Here is a 27,252-nt window from a genome sequence, read left to right on the forward strand (position 1 = left end):
TTGAGAGCCTTGAAACTCTTGCAAACCGTCCAGCGCAGTGAGCTAGATGTAGTATCATATCTTCCTTTATTTTCTAGTTTACGCTCCCGTTTAGTGAAAGAATAATGTTTTGATAAATGTGTAAAGGTTGTTTCTGAGTGGCCTTATCAATGATACGAGTGTAGGTAAAATTTGTAGTGATAATGAATATATGCTATATTTAAAAAAATGCTACGAAAAAACGATGACATTTCCTCTATGTTGCAACTTCTTCACTGTTTCCTTTGTGATTCCACACCTAATAAAAGCATGTCGCTTGTGTAGGCCCATTATATTGTTGAAAATTCTGTGACGTTACTTGTGCGTTGATATCAACCTTCACTCGACTGACATTGGCACTCAGTATGGATTTCGGCGCTTGGGAAAGCTTCGGTTGGGGTGGGGGATTTTTCACGCGCGTTTCGAGGAAAGAGTGGAAAGCACTGTGTGAAAAGAAGGGGGAAACCGGTTCTGGCAAGTGTTGGGTCTATCTGAGTATGTATGTGTGACTGGTTCTACTCCTCTTTACTTTCTCCATCTATTTAAATGTTCCTCTGTTCTGTTCTTCACTTGATAGATGCGTACGTCGTACTTTCGATTAATGTCAACCAATAATAGTTATTTTCTTACACCTGTTTGTGATGGTGATGTGATAAAGAAAAAGAACACACATGGGGAAGCAAGTCGCGACAAAGTAGAACTGCCTACCCCAGGACGGTTACACACAGGGTATTTGTGATAACCGTATTGTGAATAATTGACATTTATAAAATATCTTTCGCTGGCACAAATGTGTATATCTATTAGTTGCATGTCTTGGTGCGAGAAGGAAACCCGAAGTGAATGCCGGAAAGCGAAAGGAGCGCCATCTTGAGGCTGTTTCACGGGAAAGACAGCGCCTGCGCTGCGCAGACTATTTGCTTAGTCAGTTCTTTGACTTCTTGAAATAGCTTTACAAATCAACAGTCTTATTTTCAGCATATCCACGTACTGAAAGATAAAATATTACACTGTTTCCGCGAAATTCCAAAACAATGCAATATATGAAGACTATATACTGCGGAAGATGTCCCTTTATGGGAACGGTATTTATGTTCTGTGTTTCCATTTATTTTTCTCAAGAATATTAAGTGCAACGAAATCAGACCACGTTTATGCCATGAAAAGGAATGTGGAGAGTACGTACTATTTTCGATACCACACTTTTTACGTAACCAACACGAGATATGGAAACTGAGAAATAACTAATACAACCTAAACACAAACTGAATTGGCGAAGATGCTGAATCATAAATCTAGCGCTCTAATTCTTCAATTTATAGCGTATGTTTCCCAAAACCTCTTACCAAAGAGAACAAAGTTACTTTTAGGTAATTAGTCACCTCGTAGGTGCACACTCTCCGGCACAGAATGTCCGCAACAACGTCTAACCTATAGCCGCAAAAAGCGGCATCTGTCTGCGCCGCTCTCATATATTTTTACAGTAGAAATATAGTAGTAATCTGTTTGTGTGTTCCAGCTTCAGAACAGTTACTTTCCACCGCGTTCATAGACTTTTTGTGTAAACGGCCTATCGGATAAAAACAAATGCACTGCGTATCAAATGGCCCCTCCCCTCCCACAGACAAAAATAAAACATGAAGCACAGCAGCTTACTCGTTTGATGGTGGCTGTCGGATTTCTGTTGTAAGTCGTGAAAGTTTGTCATAATGTCCTTTCAGCTGGTTCGCCATGTACAGCTGCAAAACAAGAAAAATGAACCCACTCTATCCAACGGATGGAGCATGGGCATATGGAACACCTCAAACATATCTTTTTACCGCATGTCGGGAACATGCAACCTCTGAGAACTGTCACGGAAAATATTTCTTTTGGGAAGCGCGCATTTCCTAGAGATAATTAGTTGACAACAAAGTGCGCAGTGGCGGCCGACTGTTCTCGGTTCTTCGGGCATGTTGTGACGACAGCTCATCCGAGCCCTCCCATTGGCTGCCGATAATTGCAAGGTCGTAAATTGGAGCAAGGTCGGCTGCTCCGTGTGAGACTGGGACTCTCGGCACCGAATGCAACCGTAAAAAGAAATAACGAAAAAAGGGGGCGAGTGTCTTACTATCGGACGGAGATGACCTCGCAGATTCGCAGCCAATGAAAGGCGCTTTTCTGACGCGCTACACCCGTGCTTTTTGGCGAATGTGTGTCCCACAAGTTGTAATACTGCTCCTCGTGACAATTTCATTTTGAGTACTTCCGGACTCCCTTAAACAAGCACTGACGTCACCCCCTTTTATTTATTTATTTATTTATTTTTTTGCTTCGGCGTGTTCTGCATCGAATAAAATGAGCACCAGCGAAAGAACTACGGGCACAGGTGACCTGCAGAGCCGCACGAGGTCTCTGTTTTGCACACCTTCGACAAATCCTCCACGCTTGGAAAGAACGTACCGGATAATGAGAGAAGTCGCGATATAGCGTATTTCCCTGGCATGCGATCCATGATGTACACCGGTGCATCACGTGAGCTGAGAAGAAATAAACAAAGAAGAAAGGAATAGTGACTTGTCGACGTCACGTAAGGATCGTGTCGGCCGCCCGCTTTTCCCTACCGTTTGTGTAAATTTGATTTCGCAGTAACAATACACCGCACAGCGAAAATATTTTGCATGGGTGACTCCCGACGGACGAATGAAGCGGGGGTTTGAGCCACGACAAACGTCCCCTGATTGCGCGTTTGAGACCGTATGAGTAGGCTCTTCGCGTACCTGCCACTTTCTGTAGAACTGAGTGGCACGCATCTTGCCGTCGATTTCCTCCACGCTGTTCAGTACTGTCTTCAGAGGGGCATAGCTTTGTTCCTGATGAACATAATCTAGAATACCCAAGGCGACATCATATCCTAAACTGCCAGTCCTGCAAGTAAGAGAGTTATGTACTAGAATAATTATATTCGCCGTGGAACAACGAACTGAGCAAGGTCCGACACGTCCTGAAGGAGCTGAGCGCGATTCAGAACAGGAATCACTTCAGGCTTATTGTGTAGCTGTCGCCTTAGCAGCTCCCAGTTGAGAACGTCGTAGTTAATCTTGTAGTATCCAGCTGATTGGAGGTTGAGTATGACCCAGTCCTCTTCCCCAATCGGAAGTCCATTCAGGTGAACTGCATGCATGAAGACTCAATGCGTGCTCTTAAAATTCCCTTATGGTACCTTCTCTTTGGTGTGCCATCCATATCTGCGGGCGAGTGTTGTCGAAGCTTAGTCTCTGGGAATCGGTGTACGTTATAGGAATGTGCCACAGTCGGTCCCTGCGATTTGTCATATGTGTTAGAAGTTGAAGCTAGTTAAGGCCATTGTGAATTAAGGGCTGCTGTAGCGGCGATTATGTTGTACGTAGTGCTGCTGCCATACCCATATTCGCTATTTTATTTGGTAGCGCTATAAGCTACGCGTTGTTAAATGAAGTAGCGAATATGGTGCCGCAAAGCGTAGTACTGAATGTTCAATAATGTCGCGGGTATAGAATAGCGAACATGTTTAATTGGTACCTGTTTCATTGGTCCTGGAACACATTATAAAGAATTTTGATAGGTACTTACATACGTTAGCGAGGGTATTACAGTTTCAAAAGTGGTTATGAGTACGCACAATAGACCGTTTCTTTTTCCGAGTGCCGGCGGCAGGTGCGCATTTACCTTGTAGTTCGATAGAATAGCTAAAGTACCACTATATCTCATCGTAGAGGTTAGACGGTATCGTATTCACGTGACACTTTCAGCTTACATTATTCAAGTTTTATGTCGGTCAGCTTGCACGTATTGAGAACATTTGTTGAGTCGGGTACACTGTTTCACTGGGAGCAGTAGTCTCTTGCGGATCGAAGTGCATCCTGTGCACAATGTCCCGAAAATGTCTCCACACTCTCACCCACATGTCTCCTCGTTCATCTTTCCTCGCACTCAAGGTGATGATCATTATTTGAGTTTTAATGGCGCACGGACAAAAAGGTCGTTGTGCGCCAAAACATTTTTCAAATTGTTACTGAGGATATGTCACCATCTTCAAGTACTGTAATATCTTAAATATTTCTTCATTTCGATTTTATTCCTTGCAGTAGGCAAAGAGCGTGTTGTTTTGTACGTAACAGGATCACAGCGATGTCGGAAACATAACAAATGTCTCAAGGCACGAAAGAGGCTTTGCTTTAAGTGGTGTAGATGCCACAGTATTGTTTCGTCTAATCCGACGTGTACAGCTCGTCCGTATGCTGGAACGACTTCCACCTTCATCTTATAAATACCATCTACCTTTATATCAGAAAGGACGAAATCCCCTGCTTTATAGACAGCACAGTCTCCCCCTCTGAAGGTCATATCCATATCGCTGTCTGTTAACTTGGACATAGGGGTTGGGTTATTCGACGTACCTGGTACATAGCTCAGACTGGTATGGAGCTGGGCCTATTGGTACGTAGTGATAAATACAATAAAAACAAGCAGTAAAGACACGGACGATGGAGGAAAGCGACACGTACTGTCAACAGTTTCATGAGAAACCAGGAAAGATAAATGTTTACACTCTTTGGGTGCGTAAAGAACATATTTCTCCGATGTTGTCGTCCTGGACGCGGAAAATAACTTCATTCCTTGGCATCAACAGATTTGCCATCAGCTACAGTAGCCTTTCTGTCGCAATCTTCATTGAAATTCCTGATCATGTTCTTGCACCCTGTCATGTGACTATAGCTGCGCCAGAATCGATTGGCCACTCTCCAAAACGACAGTTATTTTCGACAGTTTAGCTTTCATCTGACAGTCGTTCTTCGCCTTCATTTCCCTTCGACGATTTCGGCACACTCTAAAGTCTGTACCTTGTAACGTACCTTATATCAAGCTGTACACGCCTCGTATATATGAGGTACAAGGAACTTTGTAAGGTACATAGTTCTTTTATAACTTATACGGTACAGTGTGTGTGTCAACCGTATAAAAATTTACCGCTCATAAGCGCAACTTTTGTTGGCCTTTGTTGAGCCCTTCACCTATCAGCACGTTGTTTCTTCAGATACAAGTTGCACAAAAATGTCGGTGCATTTAAATAATGCAGGAACAGACACAGCAAAACCGTTTTTTGGCTGTGATTCCACACACAATACGATTCTTTTCACCGTAGATATCATTGGGGTTTCATTAAAAAGAATAAAACATATGGGAACATTCACACCATGCTTGCGCTATACAGGGTGGTCCACCAACCATGATAGAAATTCATAGTAAAAAACCTAGGCCCCGGAGAGACATGCGGTCAAGGGATTTTTTTCTGCCAATAACTTTTGCCACATATTGGCAACATTTTTATTTCGTTTCAATTTACGGAAAGTTACTTTCTTGAATTGAACTCCGAAATTTCCCGAGGCAATCTAACGTTTTCTTTGCGGAAATGGGTTCCCCGTGGTCATTTTACTCAGTATAGCACATAATCCCGCTCGTAATGCAATTGCACTTGCCGTAATAAATTCGCGGAAAATCCGTGGAAATGAGCCCTTGTCTCCGCCTCTTTTTTGACGGCTCGTAGTTTGAGCCAAAGCTGCGAAAAAAGGAGGTTACACTGACACGCCACACGAGGGGGAAAGAGTAACAATTATGCCCCGCACGTGCCAGGTATGGAGTCGTCGGGTCGGGCCCCGGGAGGATAAATTAAACGAAGGCCGCGCTCGGCCCGGGCCTTGGCACAAGAATGCGGCCCGTACAGTATGTACAGTGCTGGACAGAACTTTACGGAACGCGCGAGCGGCGTATTTTCTCTGGGCAGAGACACCCTAGCGGCGAGCGGAAGCGGGCAAGTTCACACGTTCAGAGGGACGGAAGAGTTCGCTTGTGGCGACCCACCCTGGTAGTATTGGTAACTTTGCTTTTGAAATGTGTTTTTCTATTTTTTTTTTGTGCCCTACTGCATCAAGCGCGGGTTGCTATGGCGGGAAGTTAGTGTCTCCGTTATCGTAGAGATAACGGTGCGCTAAGATAAATTGAGGCGATAACGGGCTGCAGTGACCCAGCTTTTTTAATCTATTTTTTATTAGACAAAAACACAAGAAAAGAGCGTGTATACTCCAACACAAACAAAAACAGAAAGGAGGATACCATACTCTTTTAGTAACTTTGTCGGCGCTCCTTTCGCAGCAATAACGGAGGTCATGCGCACAGGCAGGGATGCGTATAGCCGACGGACAAGGTCCACGTCTTCACGTAGTAAGGACCACTCTGCTTCTATAAATTCCCGAAGTGCATCTTTGCTTCTTGTAGGCGTCCGTCTCTTGCTTATTCTATTTTTCAGGATTCCCCAGACGTTTTCCATAATGTTTAAGTCCGGCCTCTGCTCAGGCCTCGTCAGCTGCATTACGCAGAGGTCATCAAGAGGGTTCTGCTCCCCAATGCTCTGGATGGGTGCTACCATTTCCAGCACGAAGGCAGATCCGTCCATCGAAGCAAAACTGCCCAACACCTTCACGACGACCTCGGCGTAATGCAACTGACATGGCCTGCGCAGAGCCCGGACTTAAACATTACCGAAGACGTCTGAGGAATCCTGAAGATCAGGATGAGCAAGAGATGGACGCCTACAAAAAGCAAATATGTACTCTTGGAATTTATAGAAGCAGAGTGGTCCGTACTACGGGAAGACGTGGACCTTGTCTGTCGGCTATACGCATCCCTGCCTGTGCGAGTGGCCTCCGTTATTGCTGCTAAAAGGGGGGGGGGCGAGAAAGTACTAAAAGTGTATCGTGTCCCGCTTCCTCTTTTTGTTTGTGCTCAAGGATACATGCTGTTTTCTTCTGCTTTTGTCAAATAAAAAAGATGAAAAAAAAGCTAGGCCACTGCAGCCCGTTGTCGTCTCAATTTATCTTAGCGCCCCGTTATCTCTACGATTGCGGAGAGACTTCCTTTCCACGATAGCACTTAGCGCTCAGTGCTGTAGAGCGAGAACTAAACCATTTCAAAAGCAAAATTACCACCACTACCACGGTGGGCCGTCACAAGCGCGCTCCTCCATCCCTCAGAACGCGTGAACTCGTCCGCTTCCGCTCGTCGCTGGGGTGTCTCTCCGCAGAGAAAATACGCCGCTCGCGCGTTCCGTAAACTTTTGTCAGTAGTAAGTACTGACCACGCTTATCCGGAAACGCTACAAGGCTTCTGGACGCCATTAATTAGCAATTAGAGCTAATTGGGACCTCCCACATTAATCAGCATCATCCAATGAGTCATCACACTAATTGGGGAGCGTCTAACTAGTGTCCAGACCACCCTGTGCGTTTCCGGATAAACGTGGTCATAAAAAATAAAAAAATAGATAGTGGAGAGAAGGAGTTTAGTTGAAGATCAACGACGCCATCTTGAAGGAAGCGGCCCGGAAAGGCCGCTGACCATCGCCGGGCGACGGAGCACAGAGGCAGGTTGCAAAGCATCCCAGCTATGACCACAAGTTCCGGACATCCTGTGACGTCAGCTGTGACGTCATCATGGCATGTCTGGGCAAGATAGGACAGCTCTGGACATGCAAGGAGAAAAACACTCGTAATAGAGAGGCTGGGAAAGCAAGAGTATGCAAACCATCAATAGCTAACAAGAAAAAACAATTAGTTACACAACAAATGAGCCCACCAGAACAGGAGCGCAGAACGATGCGACTGCTCCATCCGAGAGGCAGGCAGAGAACTGACTCGTAATGGTTTTTTTCTCCTGTATAAAGCCCCGCAGCTGCATCCCTAGCGGTTACTTTCTCAACTAATCTCACAACAAAATTATTAAGAATCACGCCAGCGCTACTCCCGTTCCCAAGGCAGAAGATGATAGAAAATGCCGGGGATGCCCAGTCAACAGCAACCAGCACCCGACGTGCACGGGCACGAAAATCGCAAACAAAGCGGGAACAAAGTTGACGAAAGCATTAGTTACACAACAAATCACCTCACCACAGCAGGAGCGCAGACCGATGCGACTGCTCTCCGTGACAACCAGCCAGAAACTGAGCGAGCGCGGGGAGTGCACGTCTGCTTTCCGCGACAGCCGGAGAGAAACTGACTGGGGCGCCGCTCCGCGGCCGCTACGCATACGCGCTCCTAGCGCCCTCTGGGGCGACTACCTCTGGCCATTCTCTGACCCTGCTGGCCATTCTCATTGGTCGTGAGGCTAAGAGAGAAGAGCATTCCTGCGCTCCCTGCTGGCCGTTCTCATTGGTCGTGACGTCATCCTATTGTCTCAGGGCTACCCTGTTTTTTTTTCCACTAATGCTCCTTTGGTCAATCTACAATGAAGCCACAGTATGACGTCATCATGCAGCTGCGTGGCTCAAGGACGCGTACGCTCAAGACAGGGGACATATTATTTATTGAATCACTATCCCAAGATTATTTCCTTTATTCTATAACAACTGAATAGGAAACTATTGCGGAAGAGCACCATGCATGAAAGCTGATCGTAGGAATTCCAAAGTCTTACTAAATGAGACTTGCAGAAGAACAAAATATCCTAACACGTAACTCCATCAACGGCAAATAAGAGGACTAGGTACTCAACAAATCAACACAGAGTACGGGTAAACAGGAGCGCAGAACTCAGGGCAGCACTATCGTCAAGACAACAATGTTCCTTGTCAAAAGAGAAAAATTACAAAACGTCAACACAGGAAAGCATGCATATCGGGGCATGTCAGGACACGTCAGCACAAATTCGCACAACTGCTGGGCAACAGAGGAAAACGAACACTTGAACAGAGTGAAAAGACACTCACCATCATTTTTCCCGTTCACAGCATTCCCTCATTGTAAATCCGCTCGTCACAAAATCCATCTGCATTGTCGAACACCATTCACCAGTGACGAACCACACATCCGCACCCCATCAGAGGCAGACAGAACCCCACCTAAGCTACGCTCTTCCACTGACGGCCAACACCAGGAGCAGAATTTGCGTATCGAGACCCGTCAGTGTCCAAGAGAGAAGTGAATCCTTGCGCCCCCTGCAGGCCGTTCTCATTGGTCGTGACGTCATCCTATTGTCTCAGGGCTACACAGTTTTTTTCCACTAATGCTCCTCTAGACAAGGTCAACCTGAAACAATAGTCTCTCGGTATGCGGTCATCATGCAGGTGCGTGGCTCAAGGACGCGTACGCTCTAGACAGGGCACCTGTTATTTATTGAATCACTATCCCTAGATTATTTCCTTTATTCTACTATAATGATTGCGTAGGGAACTATTGCAGAAAAACACCATAGACCAAGAGGACATTGTAGCATTTCATTCCCAAAGTCTTACTGTACAGGAAAAAAAAAATGGTTCAGCAAGACATAAAGTCACACACCTGTCCCCCTCGCGGTTACTCTCTGAACTAAATGAATCGCAAAATTATTAAGAATAGCTCTACTCCCATTCAAGGCAGCACTATCGTCAAGAATATGCCTTGTACAAAAAGAAAAAAACTACATGCCGAAGGAAAGCATGTCAGAACAAGCCCAGGCATGTCAGCACATGTTTGTGAGACAAGGGGGGAAAAAGCGAAAAGAAACAAAGAAGGAAACCAGTATCAAACTATTTCTAAGCACACGCACTCCTCTTATTCAAAAACAGTGCTCATCATAAATCTGCCCAGGACAATACACACTATTTTTCTATTGCCACACTTTTTTCCAGTAACGGTCAATGCATTGCTACAGACTGCGTGACGTCATCACGTCCTGTCTGAAGAAGAAGACACCGGCAAAGACTCCTATTATTTATTGAATCGCAAGATTATTTCCTTTGTCCTACTCTTGATGACATTGATTCTCTCATTAAAATTCAACAAGAAAGCACCCCGCATATTGACGATTTTCACCCCAAAGGCTCATCATGGTCATTAGAATTACAGTAAACTGCCACTGCTCTTTTAAAATAATAAGTGAGACCAGTCAACGTCACCTCCAGGCTTATGTAATACATGACCCTTTCTATGCTCATACATTCGTTGTCTGAGGCTACACCTGCGAGTTAAAAAGGCGCGAAAGCCGGGGGCAAAGTTCCATTCGCGCATTGCGAGCAAAAAGGCGCGAAAGCACAAGACAGAACGCCTTTACGGGAACACGATGGCATTCCTATACTATATTAATGATTATTGCATTGCAGTTTAGAAAAACTACAACTAAACTATAATTTTAGGAGCCCATTAAAATTCTACTTTCTATGGAAACTATAATTGCCCTATTACTTGGATCGCTATTAATGAAGCGCTCCAATTTTTTCTCTCTTCCCATTTCAGCCTTGTCATGCAGGGAAGCAGACTCATATCCAAAATAATTAATTTACACTGAGGGTGCCATGCTTCAGGAATTCCTATCCTGCGCTCAGATGCAAGCATTTCTTCACGGATACCTTTAACAGCTGACTTCCTCAACATATCGAACACCCAACAAAATCAAATAAACAATCAGAGAAACCCTCTTCTCAGCTGTACCATGCGACTGTCTTCTTCGTAAAATCGGTGATCTGAGGAAGAGAGCAGCGAAAAATTGCGCGCACTTGTGCTTGACTTAAAAAACCTGAAGGATATGCCAATAAACCAAGAAAAAACACTTATGTCTGGTATCTGATAGTGCCACATATACGGACGCATTGCCCTTGCGTAAAGAAAGCACAGGACAGGGATACACAAATATCCTTAGGTGAGCAGGGAAAAGGCTTAAGACCTCAGGTCACCACACATCGCCACGCGGCTAGCACAACATGACACCAACAACATACTAGCAGCGGGAAGAACTGCAACACTGCTAAACAAGTCCAGACATACCACGATGACGTCACAAATCAGGAAAAAAAGCACACGCATGCACGCACAGAGGACAACGCATTAAACACACGGAGCGCTCAGGAGTAATCGTAGCGTTACCGCACATCGCTACGAAGCTCAACGTCTAACACAAGACGGCAGCAACAAGATATTAGCGAAGGGTAAAAATTGCAACACTACTGAACAAGTCTAGACATGCGACATCGAATGCGAAAACACTGGTGATCGGGGAAAAGGCCTAAGCCTGCGGTGGATCATCATAGAGCATACACAACTTCATTTTGCTATTTTGCGTAAACTAAACGCGGTCTGCTTGGAAAACGACGTACAAATTTTCTTAGGGAGCAGAGAAATATATAAATTTGTACTCCGTGCTCAGATACCAGCATTTCTGCTCAAAAACCTGCAAAATTAAGCTCTGCTTACTTCGTCAAGATATCGAACACCCAACAAAATCAAACAAACAACCCCACTTCCACTGGTAGAACACTATTCAGCTTTTACGCAGGAGGCTTTCTTCTACATAAAAAGTAGAGAAAATAAGAAAAGAGCAGCGAAATATTACACGCACTTTTGCTCGCATAGCTATAAGAGAAATAAATAAATAAAAGAACGACGCACACGCTAATAAACTGTGACAAAGACACCCTTTTCTGCTATCAGATAATTATTGCATAATGCTAAATACTCATTTGCATGGGCCCTGCGTGAAGAAAGCACAGGACAGGGATACACAATCTATCTTAAGCGAGCGCAGAAAGTCACTTCTACTCGAACAGCTTAATACCATAAAGTCTGAATTTTTGCAAAGAAAATAAAGCCTGAACAGCGCTACGAAGGTGACAGACACATACTAACAAACAAACAAACACTTCTTCGAGTCTGTATTATCTTTTAAAAAATAACGAAAGCACACATAAAAAAAATCAAATCGGCTAGGTAGCCTACCAGACGTTGCGCCTTAAAGTTGGCTGCACGCAATGCGCGGAAGCATGTTGTGAAGCCAACTTGCGGTTTTGCTGGATGCACATGAAGTCCGATTCCAATTGGAAATCGCGCTAAGGACGTGCCAAACGTGGAATTTTCGCAAGATTAATCCCAATACCTGGAATTCTGTTCATTTTAGCGGGAATGCTGGCGCTTGTGCTCCATTATTCGAAATTTTCGAATATTCGAATTTCTCGATTATCAAATTTTCGAATATGAATAGGGTTTGAATATCAACAATATTCGAACAATATTCGAAATTTCGAATATTCGCACAGCTCTAGTGAATACTGACACTCAACGATATATAACAAAAAACAAACAAATTCCATTCTCATGAACTCTCCTCTGCAGAGCGGCTTTCTCCTGCTCTACCTGGATGCTGACTTTTTCCCCCCCTCACCTACATTCTGAGTAAAAGCAGTGACAGAAGAAAAGAACCGCAAAAAATTACACGCATTTGTGTCACAGGACAGGGATACACAAATTTTCTTAAGTGAGCAGGGAAAAGGCTTAAGTCGTACCGCTCAGGAATAATCGGAGAATCACCGCTTATCGCTACGCGGCTAGCGCTTGAACAGCGCTACGAACGTGACCGATACATACTAACAAACAAACAAACATACAAACAAACAAACACTTCTATTCATTTCTATTGATAAAGGCGTAAACCACACTACAAGAACAAAGCACGCTGCTTCAGGAAAGCGTATCAAATGCATCGCAACAGGACCGGCTCTCATAAAATAGCCTGCCCAAAACGAAGACTTCACCAGGTTCGCGAGGTAATTCCATTAAAAACGCTCTCGGTCTATCCTACAGATAGCAATGCAAGCGCTCTTACCCTTATTTTTTAAGCCACTATTCCACGCAATAGTACATAAATGTATCACTCGTGTCACATGAAAAGGCACATACAAAGAACTTACTTGTCAAGTGGGATCCCTGGTTCAGGAAAGCGCGCGCGCCCGCGCGCACACATACACAGACACACACTCACATTTTCACACTCACAAACACAGTCTATTCTCACAACCACATAAGTCCATATTATTCCTCAGTTCAATAATTATCCTACCATCGTCAAAAGATGGCTCACCCTTGTATGCGATCGCAAAGCGATAGGTCCTCGTTCCGGATGTAATAGGATATCGCCACTCGGCCGACGCGAACCAAAAAAGAAAGAAAGGAATGCGCGTTCGCTATACCTCCACAAAGAAAACGGTGCCGTGCTTCTACGCAGCGCTCATCATACAGGAGTGAATTGTCTTCTTCGTTTTCCTTTTATTTTCTTGCACCCATATATTTTGCAAGAATACTATAGAGCAGAACGGACAAATGTGAACATCATTCGCTACACACTGTAGCTCTCATCATTTTTAAACCAAACCACTTAACATGTGTTCATAGGTCTTCACTAAATAGGTGAGCCGATAATGACTCAAAATGAAATGAAATCAAATAAAATAATCATTCCAGCATCGCTGGCTGCAAGCTTGGGTACCCTGCTTGGGTCTGCTGGCGCTGGAATAAAAGATTTATCGCGAGGGTACTACAATGGTGAGCTCTGCTGGTGAGCCACGCGAGCCGCGCGCGGACCCGTTCTCGGGACGCGACGCGCGCGATTCCCCGTGCGAGCGCAACGCGGGCCTCGCGGTTTGGACGCGCGCGATCCCTTTCCCCGAGCAGGCGCACTGTTTTATCACTTAAACAGCAGCAGAGCTCACCATTGTAGTACCCTCGCGATAAATCTTTTATTCCAGCGCCAGCAGACCCAAGCAGGGTACCCAAGCTTGCAGCCAGCGATGCTGGAATGATTATTTTTTTGATTTCATTTCATTTTGAGTCATTATCGGCTCACCTATTTAGTGAAGACCTATGAACACATGTTAAGTGGTTTGGTTTAAAAATGATGAGAGCTACAGTGTGTAGCGAATGATGTTCACATTTGTCCGTTCTGCTCTATAGTATTCTTGCAAAATATATGGGTGCAAGAAAATAAAAGGAAAACGAAGAAGACAATTCACTCCTGTATGATGAGCGCTGCGTAGAAGCACGGCACCGTTTTCTTTGTGGAGGTATAGCGAACGCGCATTCCTTTCTTTCTTTTTTGGTTCGCGTCGGCCGAGTGGCGATATCCTATTACATCCGGAACGAGGACCTATCGCTTTGCGATCGCATACAAGAGTGAGCCATCTTTTGACGATGGTAGGATAATTATTGAACTGAGGAATAATATGGATTTATGTGGTTGTGAGAATAGACTTTGTGTTTGTGAGTGTGAAAATGTGAGTGTGTGTCTGTGTATGTGTGCGCGCGGGCGCGCGCGCTTTCCTGAACCAGGGATCCCACTTGACAAGTAAGTTCTTTGTGTGTGCCTTTTCATGTGACACGAGTGATACATTTATGTACTATTGCGTGGAATAGTGGCTTAAAAAATAAGGGTAAGAGCGCTTGCATTGCTATCTGTAGGATAGACCGAGAGCGTTTTTAATGGAATTACCTCGCGAACCTGGTGAAGTCTTCGTTTTGGGCAGCCGGTCCTGTTGCGATGCATTTGATACGCTTTCCTGAAGCAGCGTGCTTTGTTCTTGTAGTGTGGTTTACGCCTTTATCAATAGAAATGAATAGAAGTGTTTGTTTGTTTGTATGTTTGTTTGTTTGTTAGTATGTATCTGTCACGTTCGTAGCGCTGTTCAAGCGCTAGCCGCGTAGCGATAAGCGGTGATTCTCCGATTATTCCTGAGCGGTACGACTTAAGCCTTTTCCCTGCTCACTTAAGAAAATTTGTGTATCCCTGTCCTGTGACACAAATGCGTGTAATTTTTTGCGGTTCTTTTCTTCTGTCACTGCTTTTACTCAGAATGTAGGTGAGGGGGGAAAAAGTCAGCATCCAGGTAGAGCAGGAGAAAGCCGCTCTGCAGAGGAGAGTTCATGAGAATGGAATTTGTTTGTTTTTTGTTATATATCGTTGAGCGTCAGTATTCACTAGAGCTGTGCGAATATTCGAAATTTCGAATATTGTTCGAATATTGTTGATATTCAAACCCTATTCATATTCGAAAATTTGATAATCGAGAAATTCGAATATTCGAAAATTTCGAATAATGGAGCACAAGCGCCAGCATTCCCGCTAAAATGAACAGAATTCCAGGTATTGGGATTAATCTTGCGAAAATTCCACGTTTGGCACGTCCTTAGCGCGATTTCCAATTGGAATCGGACTTCATGTGCATCCAGCAAAACCGCAAGTTGGCTTCACAACATGCTTCCGCGCATTGCGTGCAGCCAACTTTAAGGCGCAACGTCTGGTAGGCTACCTAGCCGATTTGATTTTTTTTATGTGTGCTTTCGTTATTTTTTAAAAGATAATACAGACTCGAAGAAGTGTTTGTTTGTTTGTTAGTATGTGTCTGTCACCTTCGTAGCGCTGTTCAGGCTTTATTTTCTTTGCAAAAATTCAGACTTTATGGTATTAAGCTGTTCGAGTAGAAGTGACTTTCAGCGCTCGCTTAAGATAGATTGTGTATCCCTGTCCTGTGCTTTCTTCACGCAGGGCCCATGCAAATGAGTATTTAGCATTATGCAATAATTATCTGATAGCAGAAAAGGGTGTCTTTGTCACAGTTTATTAGCGTGTGCATCGTTCTTTTATTTATTTTTTTCTCTTATAGCTATGCGAGCAAAAGTGCGTGTAATATTTCGCTGCTCTTTTCTTATTTTCTCTACTTTTTATGTAGAAGAAAGCCTCCTGCGTAAAAGCTGAATAGTGTTCTACCAGTGGAAGTGGGGTTGTTTGTTTGATTTTGTTGGGTGTTCGATATCTTGACGAAGTAAGCAGAGCTTAATTTTGCAGGTTTTTGAGCAGAAATGCTGGTATCTGAGCACGGAGTACAAATTTATATATTTCTCTGCTCCCTAAGAAAATTTGTACGTCGTTTTCCAAGCAGACCGCGTTTAGTTTACGCAAAATAGAAAAATGAAGTTGTGTATGCTCTATGATGATCCGCCGCAGGCTTAGGCCTTTTCCCCGATCACCAGTGTTTTCGCATTCGATGTCGCATGTCTAGACTTGTTCAGTAGTGTTGCAATTTTTACCCTTCGCTAATATCTTGTTGCTGCCGTCTTGTGTTAGACGTTGAGCTTCGTAGCGATGTGCGGTAACGCTACGATTACTCCTGAGCGCTCCGTGTGTTTAATGCGTTGTCCTCTGTGCGTGCATGCGTGTGCTTTTTTTCCTGATTTGTGACGTCATCGTGGTATGTCTGGACTTGTTTAGCAGTGTTGCAGTTCTTCCCGCTGCTAGTATGTTGTTGGTGTCATGTTGTGCTAGCCGCGTGGCGATGTGTGGTGACCTGAGGTCTTAAGCCTTTTCCCTGCTCACCTAAGGATATTTGTGTATCCCTGTCCTGTGCTTTCTTTACGCAAGGGCAATGCGTCTGTGTATGTGGCACTATCAGATACCAGACATGAGTGTCTTTTTCTTGGTTTATTGGCATATGCTTCAGGTTTTTTAAGTCAAGCACAAGTGCACGCAATTTTTCGCTGCTCTCTTCCTCAGATCACCGATTTTACGAAGAAGACAGTCGCATGGTACAGCTGAGAAGAGGGTTTCTCTGATTGTTTGTTTGATTTTGTTGGGTGTTCGATATGTTGAGGAAGTCAGCTGTTAAAGGTATCCGTGAAGAAATGCTTGCATCTGAGCGCAGGATAGGAATTCCTGAAGCATGGCACCCTCAGTGTAAATTAATTATTTTGGATATGAGTCTGCTTCCCTGCATGACAAGGCTGAAATGGGAAGAGAAAAAATTGGAGCGCTTCATTAATAGCGATCCAAGTAATAGGGCAATTATAGTTTCCATAGAAAGTAGAATTTTAATGGGCTCCTAAAATTATAGTTTAGTTGTAGTTTTTCTAAACTGCAATGCAATAATCATTAATATAGTATAGGAATGCCATCGTGTTCCCGTAAAGGCGTTCTGTCTTGTGCTTTCGCGCCTTTTTGCTCGCAATGCGCGAATGGAACTTTGCCCCCGGCTTTCGCGCCTTTTTAACTCGCAGGTGTAGCCTCAGACAACGAATGTATGAGCATAGAAAGGGTCATGTATTACATAAGCCTGGAGGTGATGTTGACTGGCCTCACTTATTATTTTAAAAGAGCAGTGGCAGTTTACTGTAATTCTAATGACCATGATGAGCCTTTGGGGTGAAAATCGTCAATATGCGGGGTGCTTTCTTGTTGAATTTTAATGAGAGAATCAATGTCATCAAGAGTAGGACAAAGGAAATAATCTTGCGATTCAATAAATAATAGGAGTCTTTGCCGGTGTCTTCTTCTTCAGACAGGATGTGATGACGTCACGCAGTCTGTAGCAATGCATTGACCGTTACTGGAAAAAAGTGTGGCAATAGAAAAATAGTGTGTATTGTCCTGGGCAGATTTATGATGAGCACTGTTTTTGAATAAGAGTGCGTGTGCTTAGAAATAGTTTGATACTGGTTTCCTTCTTTGTTTCTTTTCGTTTTTTCCCCCCTTGTCTCACAAACATGTGCTGACATGCCTGGGCTTGTTCTGACATGCTTTCCTTCTGCATGTAGTTTTTTTCTTTTTGTACAAGGCATATTCTTGACGATAGTGCTGCCTTGAATGGGAGTAGAGCTATTCTTAATAATTTTGCGATTCATTTAGTTCAGAGAGTAACCGCGAGGGGGACAGGTGTGTGACTTGATGTCTTGCTGAACCATTTTTTTTTCCTGTACAGTAAGACTTTGGGAATGAAATGCTACAATCTCCTCTTGGTCTATGGTGTTTTTCTGGTATAGTTCCCTACGCAATCATTATAGTAGAATAAAGGAAATAATCTAGGGATAGTGATTCAATAAATAACAGGTGCCCTGTCTAGAGCGTACGCGTCCTTGAGCCACGCACCTGCATGATGACCGCATACCGAGAGACTATTGTTTCAGGTTGACCTTGTCTAGAGGAGCATTAGTGGAAAAAAACTGTGTAGCCCTGAGACAATAGGATGACGTCACAACCAATGAGAACGGCCTGCAGGGGGCGCAAGGATTCACTTCTCTCTTGGACACTGATGGGTCTCGATACGCAAATTCTGCTCCTGGCGTTGGCCGTCAGTGGAAGAGCGTAGCTTAGGTGGGGTTCTGTCTGCCTCTGATGGGGTGCGGATGTGTGGTTCGTCACTGGTGAATGGTGTTCGACAATGCAGGTGGATTTTGTGACGAGCGGATTTACAATGAGGGAATGCTGTGAACGGGAAAAATGATGGTGAGTGTCTTTTCACTCTGTTCAAGTGTTCGTTTTCCTCTGTTGCCCAGCAGTCGTGCGAATTTGTGCTGACGTGTCCTGACATGCCCCGATATGCATGCTTTCCTGTGTTGACATTTTGTAATTTTTCTCTTTTGACAAGGAACATTGTTGTCTTGACGATAGTGCTGCCCTGAGTTCTGCGCTCCTGTTTACCCGTACTCTGTGTTGATTTGTTGAGTACCTAGTCCTCTTATTTGCCGTTGATGGAGTTACGTGTTAGGATATTTTGTTCTTCTGCAAGTCTCATTTAGTAAGACTTTGGAATTCCTACGATCAGCTTTCATGCATGGTGCTCTTCCGCAATAGTTTCCTATTCAGTTGTTATAGAATAAAGAAAATAATCTTGGGATAGTGATTCAATAAATAATATGTCCCCTGTCTAGAGCGTACGCGTCCTTGAGCCACGCAGCTGCATGATGACGTCATACTGTGGCTTCATTGTAGATTGACCAAAGGAGCATTAGTGGAAAAAAAAAAACAGGGTAGCCCTGAGACAATAGGATGACGTCACGACCAATGAGAACGGCCAGCAGGGAGCGCAGGAATGCTCTTCTCTCTTAGCCTCACGACCAATGAGAATGGCCAGCAGGGTCAGAGAATGGCCAGAGGTAGTCGCCCCAGAGGGCGCTAGGAGCGCGTATGCGTAGCGGCCGCGGAGCGGCGCCCCAGTCAGTTTCTCTCCGGCTGTCGCGGAAAGCAGACGTGCACTCCCCGCGCTCGCTCAGTTTCTGGCTGGTTGTCACGGAGAGCAGTCGCATCGGTCTGCGCTCCTGCTGTGGTGAGGTGATTTGTTGTGTAACTAATGCTTTCGTCAACTTTGTTCCCGCTTTGTTTGCGATTTTCGTGCCCGTGCACGTCGGGTGCTGGTTGCTGTTGACTGGGCATCCCCGGCATTTTCTATCATCTTCTGCTTTGGGAACGGGAGTAGCGCTGGCGTGATTCTTAATAATTTTGTTGTGAGATTAGTTGAAAAAGTAACCGCTAGGGATGCAGCTGCGGGGCTTTATACAGGAGAAAAAAAACCATTACGAGTCAGTTCTCTGCCTGCCTCTCGGATGGAGCAGTCGCATCGTTCTGCGCTCCTGTTCTGGTGGGCTCATTTGTTGTGTAACTAATTGTTTTTGCTTGTTAGCTATTGATGGTTTGCATACTCTTGCTTTCCCAGCCTCTGTATTACGAGTGTTTTTCTCCTTGCATGTCCAGAGCTGTCCTATCTTGCCCAGACATGCCATGATGACGTCACAGCTGACGTCACAGGATGTCCGGAACTTGTGGTCATAGCTGGGATGCTTTGCAACCTGCCTCTGTGCTCCGTCGCCCGGCGATGGTCAGCGGCCTTTCCGGGCCGCTTCCTTCAAGATGGCGTCGTTGATCTTCAACTAAACTCCTTCTCTCCACTATCTATTTTTTTATTTTTTATGACCACGTTTATCCGGAAACGCACAGGGTGGTCTGGACACTAGTTAAACGCTCCCCAATTTGTGTGATGACTCATTGGATGATGCTGATTAATGTGGGGGGTCCCAATTAGCTCTAATTGCTAATTAATGGCGTCCAGAAGCCTTGTAGCGTTTCCGGATAAGCGTGGTCAGTACTTACTACTTTTGTCCGGCACTGTACTGCCGTGAAGCTGCCACTGTGTTTGCTTTTAAAAGACGCAGCTTCTGCGGTGTAGTACCACGAAGTATGGGCTGGAGTCTCTGGCATGTCACACTTCCGGTGCGTGGAGCATGTTGGATGTTCTTCGGGTACATTTAAGCGTGTCGTCGAGTTGCGGCAGACCCTTTTTCGATGTCTTCAACTATCCATGGTATGGGACACGTTGAGGAGGATATCTACTCTGATGTTCTTGTTCATAGGCAATAAATATTTTTTCCTTACGAACCTGAACTGTCTTGAACATCGAGCCTCCTACCCTATATTAGCGAAATGTCGCGACGACATGTCAGCGTGATCTCTCGGTGCGATTTGTGTTGTCACTTGCACGTTAGAAGTATTTCGTGTCCCACGTAACGATACCAAGGAAACCTTGTTCTAGCATATGCTTGTAAGTGCTGAAACGTCGCCATACCAGCACTGAACAGTTGTGTCGGCTATTTGGGGCCTCATCAGCAGTGTGCAAGCAGGCGACCTTTGAGTGAGTGGCGTCACATGGAACGCTCTGACATACATTTTGAGTAATGCTGTACTTACTGGACGGGGTAATGTGAGTGGTGCATCTGCGTCAACATAGCCGTTCCGTTCCTATAGTTGCGTTCAACTTGGACGACGGGATAACCAGCTTGTTTCGTCCATGTGTCCATAACTGCCTTCACATCTACTCCCATACCAGCAGCAACGCTCGCCTGCTCAAATACCAAACGTCAGTAAGCAATTGACTTTGACAAGTTAACTAGTATGTCCACGGGAGCTATTCCCAAAGTACGAAACCCAACAGTACGAGAGCAAGAACAGGACACAGGCGCATTTTAGGTAATGATGTGCACACGTAACTCAGAGCGCCAAGGCGTACCACTATGTGGCGTACTGAGAATTTTTCCTCCAAAGAGGTCATCTGTGTATTACTAACGTCCATAGTGTTAAATTTTCTGGAAGGAAGTCAAAGAGCAATAACTGTGAAATCCGCTTTGAAGTGCGATGGGCTGTTACTTTATTTTTATTTGTTTTTTTTAAATATTTTTAGGCCCGAAGCCTGCTCTAGATATACAGGATGCGTTACGTAAGACTGACCAGAATTTTCTCGAATTCGAGGTCTCTCTTTCTTTCGGAAAAGTCGTTGAATATATCTATTCCCAATTGGGGCCTACTCAAAGGTTGTGGTGTACCAGTAATTAGTGCAGCCGATAATTAACTTTCATAATCAATCTTTATAATGAGTGGAAATAGTTTGACCACGCAATTACAAAGTTGTAGGCCTCAACCCTGAGGTGCCGCGTCCGCTAGAATTGAAATCGCAGCGCTTTTCCGTGCTTTAGTAGAAAAATATTCGAAAATTGCCAACTTTCGAGCGTTGCGCGAAATTGGTGGCCGATTTTCCCTCTCCCCCTCTCGGTATCACGCTTTCTCAACTAACACCAGGCTGTTCCTCAAACCATGAAGCACCCCCACCTCCTAGTGTCCCAGTCGATACCGCTGTTTTCATTTTGTTAAAGCCTGTTTGTTAAAGCGTTGTGTTAAAACCACTTATCGAGTGGCGGAATAAGCGATTTTATTTTTGGTCATCTGCGTCGTTCTTGGACGGCCTGGAAGCTTTGCAATCAGCTTTCGGTTGGCGTTTTATCGATAACGTAGATTGAAAAATGTCGTCACTATATCCCCTCACACCCACTCCAGGGGGACAGAGTGGGGTGTTTTGAGGAACAGACTGGAGTCATTTGAGAGAGGATGGGTGCGTTCTACTCCAGTTATTCGATGATTTCATAACCTAGCGCCCAAAGGTAACTCTTGTCAACTGGACGAGCTACTCAGACGGGTCTCTCCTAACCGGTGGGTAGGTTCGGGTAATGACGTCACGGACGCTGTAGTCTGCTGATCTCCCATCATTGTGTCCGGACTTTATAAGCTGTTCTCCCTTCAACTGGTTTATTTATGAACAGTGTATCAGTGTAACAGTGTATTCCTTGTATAGAAGGCAGGCACACACGCACATTCGCAGCATTCATTTCCCTGGGCAAGATGGTTAGTGGGCAAACTGCGGTGCGGTTGCAAACAGGTAGCTCTTAGAAAAAGGAAAGCGTGTGGTGGTGACGTTTCTTTTTCGGGATATGTCGCACAGAAAGCTTTCACATAGTTTCGGTTTGCTTCACTGTGCTTTAACTTCACTCAACAACCACTGTACTTCGGTCGCAACGGATCGTTCCAGTCTCTCTTTATTCCACGTACTAATGGTCTCGTTATATCACGTACCGCGGTTTTGGATAGCTAAATCTGTGATATGTTATGTATTTATTGATTTTCAATACTGTTATTCCCAAAGGAACCGTTACAGGGGGTTAGTAATACAGAAGGAAATACACAAGTCGAGAGTAACACATCAACATTCGAATAAATGAACCATCAACACGTGCATACATGGGCATCAAAACGTTTCTTGCAGTGGTCATGATTTACTAAGTATGTCCAAGGGATTCTAGGCTATGAATAAAAGTTGAAATGCCCTCATTACTTACTACTCGCTGAGGCAATGAGCCCCAAATTCTAACATTGTGGGGAAAACACGAATATTTGAACACATATACGGTGGATAGTCATTAACGTTTTAATTATCACTGGGGAGGGTGCTACAAAGTTCATATGGCATAGCGAGCGTCGTTTGGGATCACGACATACTATACAGGGTGTTTCACCTAAGGTCATAAAAAATTCGAACTGGCTACGTACTCGGCGGAGGATTGTCGGATTTTCGGCAATTACCTTCTGGAAACTTTTGCCACCTTTGAGGAAGGCTTTGGACAATTTTTAATTGCGGAAAATGTATTTTTTTCAATTGATCTTTGAAAATTCCAAGCGAACCTCACTTTTTTTTAACAGAAATATGAAGTCCTCCACAGATAACCACACACCCAACCGAAACTATGCACAGTATCGCCACAGAAATAGTCTAAAGCATTAGTAAAAATCCGGCTTTAGCCCCGCCTGCTTGATTGTCGCAAAGAAAAGCGCACGGTATTTGCGGGGAGAGGAGGAAGTGTTCCCGCCTTTTGTTTTATCTTTCTTTGCGCGGTGTTGACCTTGATGCTGCTGACAACCGACTTATTACAAAGAAAACAAAACAACCGTCTTATCACAAAGAAGCCAAGACAAATGAAGGCGGGGACACCTTCTCGTCTAGACACAGATTTCGCGCGCGCTTCTCTGCGAAAATCAAGCAGGCGGGGCTAAAGCGTATTTTTTTTCGACTATTTCTGTTGCGATACTGTGCATAGTTTTTGTTGGGTCTGCGGTTATCAGTGGACATATTTCGGGGTCTGCGGACATATTTCTGTAAAAAAAAAAGTGAGGTTCGCTTGGCAATTTTCAAAGTTCAATTGAAAAAATAAATTTACCGCAATTAAAAATTGTCCAAAGCCTTCCTCAATGATGGCAAAAGTTTCCAGAACGTAAATGCCGAAAGCTCGACAATCCTCCGGCGAGTACGTCGCCAGTTAAAAATTTTTATCACTTTAGGTGAAACACCCTGTATACTGACACGAGCATAACACTCGCTGATTTCCCTATGGAACTTCCGTCCGCGGCTCGGAGAGCGGAAATGACGTGTTACGCGCAGTGCACACGCATGGTGGCGCTTAGTACGAGCCCCATCGCCTCGACTGAATGATGCATGTGCATGAGGGCTTATGTCGATGAGTAGCAGCATTTACTGTATTTTATTGCCATGTTTTGGGTAGACATAACAAGGACGATTAGTACAACAGACTACAGCGTAATTTGTGCAAATAGGTGCTAATAAAGGACGTGAGGGCTGCGTAAGTAACGACGGAAGTAACAAATGCTGGCGGACGATGTTCCCTTCTGTGTTACGTAAAAGACGTAAACACAAACACACTTTCGGCGTCTGCATACATGGTCTTGGCCAGGCGAGGTTCGAACCCCAAACAACGTAAATAATGTTAGAAATGTTGTTGACCAGGATGACGAGGCTTTTATTGCCGCACTATTAGGCTAAAGTCGTCACTCTTAATACTTTACGTGACGAAGGCTTTTCACAAACAACGCGTTGTGGTGCTAGCGTTTTTTGGTTTTCTTTACATTCATGCGATATGCATGACCTCATAAACTATGATACGACCAATCCCAAAATTCGCGCCCCCCCTTCCCCCCGGCGCGCTCTGCCATTATGCTCAGCCGCTATGCGGGAAGCGGCCTTACAGGATGTGAATTTAATGGGAGACGGCGTTTATGCCAATTAACAGCTAAGCAGAATAAAAAGTTTAAGATGTCATCGTCTAGTACAGAAGAACATCATGCAAAGAACCCCTGGAGACGTGAAATGCGCTAGCAGAATATAAACCTAGTGCACCCTGGCTAAATGAATTTTAATGCATTGCGCCTATGGGGATTCCGTCGATTTTTGCACGGGGCCCATGTTTAGACTACGATTTTTCGACAATGACAGTCAAATTCTGGAAATGGCATCGCCTATTTTTAGTCAGCACATCCTCCAGGCCACATACCAACCACGGCACGATGTGTGAGTGTTAATCCTGATGCACCCAGGGCCTTCAAAGTTGGGACTCAGACAGGGTTCCCCTCCTAGGCGTCCTAGTATTATCGTAATACGCATGTGCTGAGACTGTACGGCCGGTCTGAAGGAGTTCGAAATGCGGACGGTCATTTTTTCCGTATCTCCAACAGAATAGACAACTTTGCGTTGAGTGAGTAACATACAAATGATACCGTTTTGTATTTTATATCGCTTTTATAATTAAACTTGATAAAATTGTCCATTTCGAGTGCCGTTTTGGAAGTGATTTCGTCAAACGCGACCTTTCAGGATGCAACAGGGGAACAAGATACGGGGTTCAAACCCCGTGATCTTACTTTCACATATACATATTACAAAATCACCTTAGGACAACTTTAATATTATTGTCATATCAAGTGATATTAAGCCCCGAAGTTGGTGAAATTGGCCATTTGGCCATTTCGAGTGCCGTTTGGGAAGCGATTTTCTCAAACGCGACCTTTCAGGGTGCAACAGGGGAGCAAGGTATCTGGTTCAAACCCCGTGATCTTACTTTCACATATACATATTACATAATCAGCGTAGGACACCTTTAATATCACTGTTATATCAAATGATATTAAGCGCCGAACTTGATCAAATTAGCCATTTGCCCAGTTCGCGGGCTGTTTTGGAAGCGATTTTGTCAAACGGGGCCTCTCAGGGTGCAACAGGGGAACAAGATACGGGGTTCAAACCCCGTGATCTTACTTTCACATATACATATTACAAAATCAGCTTAGGACATCTTTAAGATTATTTTTTATATCAAATGAAATTAAATGAGGTAAGAACTCATATCTGCATGTATTTAGTTACGGGTTTAATAGATGTAATATTGTTCTTCTACGCTTCGTAATTCTATTTACCAATTTATTGTTCAATTCTTCTCCTTCATAAGTTGTGCAGCGTTAATACTAAAACGCACTCTCTTTCGTATTCAGGCGAGTAGACCAACCGCCGTCCAGATACCTCTATCCATCGTTACGACATCTGAAGAATTGTAGCACCCAATCAGACGCCAACGCGGAGGTACACATAACGTTCTGCTTTACCCTCTTCAATATGAACTTCACTACATGGCACGCTCCTAGCCAAACACCATCCTGAATGACAACGTTCGCGTCTCTGATTTGTTGAAAACGGGAGGCGTAGCCCATTTTGTAGCCGTGCATAATAGATACATAATAGGCTCCATCTCTCGTTATCAACAAATCATGGGCGAGAACGTTGTCATTCGAGAAGATGGTTGGCTAGGAGTGTGCCATGTGCTGAAGATACGCACCTATCATATTCACCTACACAAAAGGTGTCACAGACAACACGTTGAAATCGACGTTTGGAGCTGACACAGTCGGCGGGCTCGCTTGGTACAGTTCATAGCTCATTTAAAGGAGCAATCTAGAGGCACACAACTTTGTTTCAGTTTTTGGTCGGTATGGAATGTTAGGCGGCCGAAAACAGTTTTCCCACAGTTAGTCCAACCGTAGCGAAATTGGGACGCCTGCAATAGCCCCCCGAATCTCCCGTACGCGAAACACACTCCTTCGCCTTCAGGATAGCCACGTGATGAGCGCCGCCACGCGCGTCACTATGTGACGCGAGTGGTAGGGACGCTCCTCACTGGATCTGGGATCACATGATCGAGGTGAGCAACACCGCGCAGGCCGGAGCGTCTGCTACCGCTTCGGAGACGCTAGGCGTTCTCCGGCTGCGTGGTGTCCGAAACGGAGGATTTGAAGGCTGTCAACGACATGACCTCGATTTTTTGGGACCGCTGACACAACGAGAAGAACGAGTGGTGCAGCAAGAAATTAACTGTGTGTTGTACAGCGATACCCCAGTGCTTCCCGACAGTGTGCAGCCTCTCTGACAGTTTTCACCGCACAGTTGGTTCAGTGGCTAACAGGTGGCGCGACAATACCGACGTCATCGCTTGCTTTCTGCCACTGTGAGTTCTGAGATTGCACAGGAGCCACGGATATATTACTCTTGTGATTGCAACCTTATTTTCTCAGGGTGCATATATGCTTTGTTTTTTTTTTAGAAAACGTGATATAAATCATATAGAGAATAGAAGTCAACCAAGAAACAGCTCGCAATGTTCGTAACAGACGGTTTTTCCTACCAACGAATGAGGGGGCTCTCTACCACAAACGTCACACTAGAGTGGGTGATTTGAGAGAGTGGGTAGGCGATTTTGCAAATTAATTGCGCCACGGTGAAATAACTTTGGACAAAAATATTTTATGGGAATGCTTTTCACATAATGCTTCACAAAATGACAGCAGTTTTTGCCCATGTTAGATACCACTTTAATGCTCCTTTAAGCCTCAAGGTTGATGAAATTGGCCATTTGGCCATTTCGAGTGCCGTTTTGGAGGCGATTTTGTCAAACGCGACCTCTCAGGGTGCAGCAGGGGAACAAGGTACGGGGTTCAAACCCCGTGATCTTACTTTCAGATATACATATTACAAAATGAGCTTAGGGCATCTTTAATATTATTGTTATATCAAATGATATTAAGTCCCGAAGTTGATGAAATTGGCCGTTTGGCCATTTCGACTGCAGTTTTGGAAGCAATTTTGTCAAACTTCTCAGGGTGCAACAGGAGAAAAAGGTACGGGGTTCAAACCCCGTGATCTTCCTTTGAGATATACACATTAGAAAATCAGCTTTGGACATCTTTAATATTATTCTTATATCAAGTGATATTAAGCTCCGAAGTTGATGAAATTGGCCATTTGGCCAATTGGCAATTTGACACATTTTCCACGCATAACTATACTACTGAATACAACAGACATCTGTCGACGTCTGTACGCCGCTCATAGCCGCAGCTACTTCACGGCGCTAACACGCAATAAAAGAAAAAGAAAATCTG

At 44.5% G+C, this 27,252-nt stretch overlaps 1 protein-coding gene across 1 annotated transcript in view; it reads right to left on the minus strand.

Annotated features, from left to right (window-relative positions):
• LOC135388567 (aminopeptidase N-like) overlaps positions 1–27,252 on the minus strand; it is a 300,033-nt gene that overhangs the window by 48,752 nt on the left and 224,029 nt on the right. The window contains exons 12-16 of the mRNA XM_064618186.1: positions 20,338–20,489; positions 3,221–3,318; positions 2,982–3,171; positions 2,778–2,925; positions 1,675–1,757 (exon numbers count right to left, since the gene is read on the minus strand). Of these exons, the coding sequence (XP_064474256.1) occupies positions 1,675–1,757; positions 2,778–2,925; positions 2,982–3,171; positions 3,221–3,318; positions 20,338–20,489 (671 nt within the window). The remainder of the gene's footprint in view (positions 1–1,674; positions 1,758–2,777; positions 2,926–2,981; positions 3,172–3,220; positions 3,319–20,337; positions 20,490–27,252) is intronic.

This window comes from Ornithodoros turicata, chromosome 3 (genome assembly GCF_037126465.1).
Source record: "Ornithodoros turicata isolate Travis chromosome 3, ASM3712646v1, whole genome shotgun sequence".
NCBI classification, from domain to species: domain Eukaryota; kingdom Metazoa; phylum Arthropoda; class Arachnida; order Ixodida; family Argasidae; genus Ornithodoros; species Ornithodoros turicata.